General features: G+C 58.4%; 1 protein-coding gene across 1 annotated transcript; it reads right to left on the minus strand.

The window, feature by feature from the left end:
* Window positions 1–1,188: 1,188 nt before the first annotated feature.
* Window positions 1,189–4,075, minus strand: ACTG1 (actin gamma 1). The gene is made up of 5 exons (XM_036835737.1): window positions 3,955–4,075; window positions 3,155–3,523; window positions 2,438–2,876; window positions 2,155–2,336; window positions 1,189–2,066 (listed from the first exon to the last, which is right to left on the minus strand). The coding sequence occupies exons 2-5, from the start codon at window positions 3,515–3,517 to the stop codon at window positions 1,923–1,925; spliced, it is 1,128 nt and encodes a 375-aa protein (XP_036691632.1). The 5' UTR covers window positions 3,518–3,523; window positions 3,955–4,075; the 3' UTR covers window positions 1,189–1,922.
* Between the last annotated feature and the right edge of the window lie 1,631 nt (window positions 4,076–5,706).

A 5,706-nucleotide genomic window follows, 5' to 3' on the forward strand; every position in this document is an offset into this window, starting at 1 on the left:
CCCTCCAGTTTGCAGAGGGGACGGAGGGGACGGAGGCCCGGAGTAGAGGGCCTTGCCCACCGGGCCCAATGCAAGAGTGGATGGAGCTGGGATCGTGGCCACCCAGGCAGCCACCTTTTTCCTCCCAGTTCCTAAAGGTGTTGTCCTCCCCGGCTCTCCTCAGTCCAGTCTATCCTGTTCCCTGAATCTGCTCATGCTTCAAATCAGATTTTCTAGTCCTGACTGAAAGCGGAATGCTGCCCAGGGCAAAATAGTAATTTCTGACCTGTCACTCTTGTGCGTTCCACAGGTGGTCACAGGGAGGCTATGAGCAAGGGAACAGCAGCAAAGCAGATGGAGGTGTGAGATTGGCAGGGTCCACCTTCTGCCCCCAAAGGAGAGACTCCACATCTCCCTCAGTTGTATGTTCTTGGGGCCCCTTACTCCCAATCCAGCCCAGCCTAACATGGCCTCCCTCCCCTGGACCCTGAAGCCCTCTCCCCAACCATCTGGAGGCTAAGCTAGAAAGCACCACCAGCCCCCACTGGTGAAACCTGCTTCCCAACAGCAAAGGCATGAAATCTCCAGATTTCAAAAACATGCTCTTCCAAACCCTTAACCTTTTTCAATCTAGCGAAGAAAGCTTACCTTTCTGACCCAACCTGCAAAGAATTGTTTGAAAATCTGAAATACCTGCGGAAGACTCTGCCTGCCATTACAGAAAGTTTTGGGGCAGAAGCCGTCAAGGAGCTCAGAGCCTGCGAGTCATGTTCATGTCACCAGGTGACACTTCTTTCATCAGATCGCAGGTTCCATGGCTCAACAGTCAGGCTCTATTTTATTAACCCCCCAGTTGTTCCACTTTGATATGCTGACCAAAGAACAAGTCCCAGCCCACCACTACCTGTGTGTAGAGAAAGCCAAGCCCTTCGTGCCCCAAGTGCTTCTATGGCAGCACAGCCTCACGCTAAATTGAGGACACCAAGTACAAAAAGACCCCTCCTTCCACCAGCTTGGGGGCCAATCCCGGACAGGTTCTCCTTTCCCTAGAAGCCCACAAGGTGAGGCAGATTCCTCCAGCTGTGACGAGATGCTCATTAGGACCAATTGTTCACCTCTGGTTTGGGAGAAACCAAACTGTTGCCTAATCTGAGCCGAGGTTGTTCCACCCTCACCCAACCTTCCATTCCCCAAAACAGGAAACACTGATCAGTTTACTGCAGCACTTTTATTTCCTCACAATGACGCATTGCTGGGGCCTAATGTTCTCACATGACAGTAGAAAACCAAAATCTGTTGTCATCTCTTAGAGAATTGAGAATTGCGTACAAAAACCTTACATAAATTAAAAGAATGAATAAATTTACAGGTGTGAATGCAAACTGTTTTCCAACTCAAGGTAAGTAACAACCCACGGTGTTCTGGCGGGAAAACTTCGGTAAGAAAGGAAAGCAAGTCCTAAGGCTCAGACCTTCCCAACCCCGTAAGACCGGCAAAACAGAAATGACAACTGGTTCAGGACTCCTGCCAGCCTCTAGAGAAATCCTGGAATAGGCAGCTCTGACACATTAATACCCTGCACAGATCGAGAGACTCGTGGTCTCCCAGATTCTCATCAAGCCATTGGATTTCTCTTCCATAAACGTGTTCTCACCTCAGCCACAAAGTGACGGAGCCGCGTGTAACTAGGGGTTTAAATCAAAGATATGCACAGGGTATTAAACATATACCAAGGGAAGAGTTAACTTGAATACAAGGTCAAAATCAGCAACAAGTTCTACAATCCAGTGCTGATATCAGATACAAGCTTCTAGGACAATTTTCTTTTCAAAGGCTTATTCCAGTTTCATGAGGCTAGCATGAGGTGTATACGTTTGCCAAGGCAAATTTATACTTCTGAATTAACTCATGCAGCAAATGCTACGCATCTGCTCGCAGTCCATTTAGAAGCATTTGCGGTGGACGATGGAGGGGCCCGACTCGTCGTACTCCTGCTTGCTGATCCACATCTGCTGGAAGGTGGACAGCGAGGCCAGGATGGAGCCCCCGATCCACACCGAGTACTTGCGCTCGGGAGGAGCGATAATCTGGAAAAACAAGAACGTGGTTTTAGTCAGCGGCACTGTCTTCCCAGCAAGGCCTCCAGGCCCAAGCCCACAACCACCTCTGACTCACCTTGATCTTCATTGTGCTGGGGGCCAGAGCCGTGATCTCCTTCTGCATCCTGTCAGCAATGCCGGGATACATGGTGGTCCCACCAGACAGCACTGTGTTGGCATAGAGGTCCTTCCGGATGTCGACATCACACTTCATGATAGAGTTGAAGGTAGTCTCGTGGATGCCACAGGACTCCATACCTAAGAGACAAAGCTCACTCTCAGCGGTCACGTTCAAGGTGAAAGGCACCTCGGCTCTCAACAGCCTCAGACGGAGGTCATGCTGCCTGCCTGACACCTACCCAAGAAGGAGGGCTGGAAGAGCGCCTCTGGACACCGGAACCGCTCGTTGCCGATGGTGATCACCTGACCATCAGGCAGCTCATAGCTCTTCTCCAAGGATGAAGAGGACGCGGCGGTGGCCATCTCCTGCTCGAAGTCCAGGGCAACGTAGCAGAGCTTCTCCTTGATATCACGCACGATTTCCCGCTCGGCTGTGGTGGTGAAGCTGTAACCACGCTCCGTGAGGATCTTCATGAGGTAGTCTGTCAGGTCCCGGCCAGCCAGGTCCAGACGCAAGATGGCGTGGGGGAGGGCATACCCCTCGTAGATGGGCACCGTGTGGGTGACCCCATCCCCAGAGTCCATGACTATACCAGTGGTGCGGCCAGAAGCGTACAGGGACAGCACAGCCTGGATGGCCACGTACATGGCCGGAGTGTTGAAAGTCTCGAACATGATCTGCAAGAGGCAACACCTTCTTAGTCAAAGGAAGGGGCCCAGGGCCACCCCATGCTCACACACCATGCCAGCATGCCACAAATGTGATGTGTGAAGAAAAGAAAAAGAAGCAAGCAGAAACACAAACAAGAAACCTTGAGACTTCAGGGAGGAAATGCCAGGAGAAGAACAGAACCCTGAAAATAGTGAAAGAAAAACTTGAATTTCAAAAAACAAAACTGAGCATGAAATGACTTGTGAAACAAATGGAACAGCCCAATCGACCCAGCCGCGCTTACCTGGGTCATCTTCTCACGGTTGGCCTTGGGGTTCAGGGGGGCCTCCGTCAGCAGCACGGGGTGCTCCTCGGGGGCCACACGCAGCTCGTTATAGAAAGTGTGGTGCCAGATCTTCTCCATGTCGTCCCAATTGGTGACGATGCCATGCTCAATGGGATACTTGAGAGTCAGGATGCCACGCTTGCTCTGGGCCTCGTCGCCCACGTAGCTGTCCTTCTGCCCCATGCCCACCATGACGCCCTGGTGTCGGGGACGCCCAACGATGGACGGGAAGACGGCCCGGGGAGCGTCATCCCCAGCAAAGCCCGCTTTGCACATGCCAGAGCCATTGTCGATGACGAGCGCGGCGATTTCTTCTTCCATTGCGATCTACTCAAAAATGCAACCAACTCAGGCGCGCCCTGGAGCCCAGGAACGGCCCCTGCACAAAGGCCCTCGCCGCGAGACGTTCCGCCTCCCCCACGACCCGCCGCCCCGGCAGCACAGTAACCGTCTACAACCGGGTCCGCCTTTTATGTAACGCCCCCAGCAGCGTCGTTCCGCGGAGACACGGCCGGGGGGCTCTCAGTGCTGCGGCCCGGGCCCGGCCCCGCCCTGCCCCCTCCGCCGGCAGCACCCCCACTGAACCCTCCATGGACCCGCCGGGGCGCGTCCCAGCTCACCCACCCCACCCCGCCCGGCCACCCTTTGTTCCCGGCGTCGGCGCGGCCGGGCCTCTGGAGCCAGGAGCGAGAAGCGAGCCTGCGGAAGGGCGCGGGGTCCCGGATACCGGGCCAGGCCACGCAGGCCTGGTCACTTACCGGCGGAGGAAGCGGCCGTAGGACGCGGAGGAACGAGCAGACGAGCGACGAGAAGACACGGAGCGCGAGCCGGCTGCAGCGAGTGAGATCGACCACGGCCTTCCCCGCCCGTATTTAAGCGGAGCGGGGCGCGCGCGCGGGCCGGCGGCGCGCGCGGCCCCAGAACATGTCCATATATGGCGATCTTTCCGAACGCCGGGCGCCCATTGGCCCGCCCGGCAGGGGCACGTGGGGCCCCGCGCCCGGTCCCGCCCCCCACCCGCACCGCCCCCAACCGCCCCGCCCGCGCCGCCCCCGCGCGCCCGAGAATCAGCGAGCGAGACTATGAGCGGGCCGGCGCGGGGGCGGGGTGGGTGGGCGTCCCCGGGGATCGCAGGGCGGGGTGCAGAGGATGCCGCGGAGCTGACCCGCCGGCCCCGCCCCGGGACTGCTGCGCGCTGTTGGGGAGGGCCCGGCTGCACCCCGAAACTGCCTGGCCCGGGGCTGGGAGGCATTCGGAGCTGGGTGTGCGCCCGCGGCCGGCCCCGCAGGGGGCTTTGCTCCCCGGGCGCCCCCTTCGAGCTTTCTGCCCGAGGATCTGCAGGCCGCGAAGGCGGGTTCCCGGCGCCGGGCTGGGGGAGGGGAGGGTGGTGGTCCCCGCCGGCTGCCCATGCGGCAGTGCGGGCCCCATGGTCCGGGGGAGTCCCGGGGAGCCGTGACCTCGCCCCTGTCACGATGGAAAGGAGCCGCCCGTCCCCTAGCGCAGCCATGACCGCGTAGTCCCCTCCGCCGGAGTTGGGGCGCTCGGGGTCCCTGACGGTGCAGAGACTGGCCCCGTTACACCACACCCAACACATCCTGCCCCTCAAACCGCAAGCCCGATTGTCCCCAGGCGGGGGCTCCACTCCGGGTTTGGGGCCACCCCCTCCCTGTCCGTTGGGGAGAGGGTGGAGCTTTGTTTCACTTTAATCATCTTTGGGCATCGTAGGGAAACTGAGGCAGGGAAGAGTAGTTTTGACTGCCTGAACGGTCAACTCACCCCTAAACTTGAGGAGGGGAACCCTCTCTTCTGTTCATGACACTAGGAGTAAACCCAATGGACCCCGGCAGCCCTGAGGCTGTGGTTTTCCTGGGTCCAGGGCGCGCCCTTTTCCCCAGGAGCCTGCTCTTGAAGACCTGTCATCTCTGGCAGGGTCCTGGTCACACCTGCTGCTTCCAGTGCTTTCGTTATGCCCGGAGGGAACCAGGTACTACGGTTTCCTTGGACTTACTTGTAAGCTTTCGGGATTGCTCAGTACAGAATTAAACATCAGAGGAGGCATGTGTAAGAGCACACTGGCCATGAGGGGTGGCAGTGGTGCCGGACCGAGTGAGTCTGGGGACTCGTCCAAGGTCCGGGTGCGCTGGGCTCTACCCGGGCTGGTGTCTGATGGGGGGCGAGGCCGGGCGCCCCAAGAGCCCTGAAAGGTCAGCTGGTGTCCACATCTACCTTGGGCTAGGCAGGTAAAGCAGCCGCCCAGCCCACCTGCGGACTGCAGTCACCCAGATGCCAAGGCCATGCCTATGGCCACCCATGCCACCAGGCCTAGCTGGGTCCCAGACTCGCCAGACTTTCCAAGGGTGTAGGGCAAGGCTGCTGTCCATCAGGTGTGTGCTCCACCCATGGAAGAACCTGGGGCTGGGCCTCCGGAAAACCCACCCTTACAGGCGCTCCTGGGCACAACCACCGGCCTTCTACCCCCAGGTGGGGGCGTCAGTGTGCGAAGAAGACTG

This window comes from Balaenoptera musculus, chromosome 20 (genome assembly GCF_009873245.2).
Source record: "Balaenoptera musculus isolate JJ_BM4_2016_0621 chromosome 20, mBalMus1.pri.v3, whole genome shotgun sequence".
NCBI classification, from domain to species: Eukaryota; Metazoa; Chordata; class Mammalia; order Artiodactyla; family Balaenopteridae; genus Balaenoptera; species Balaenoptera musculus.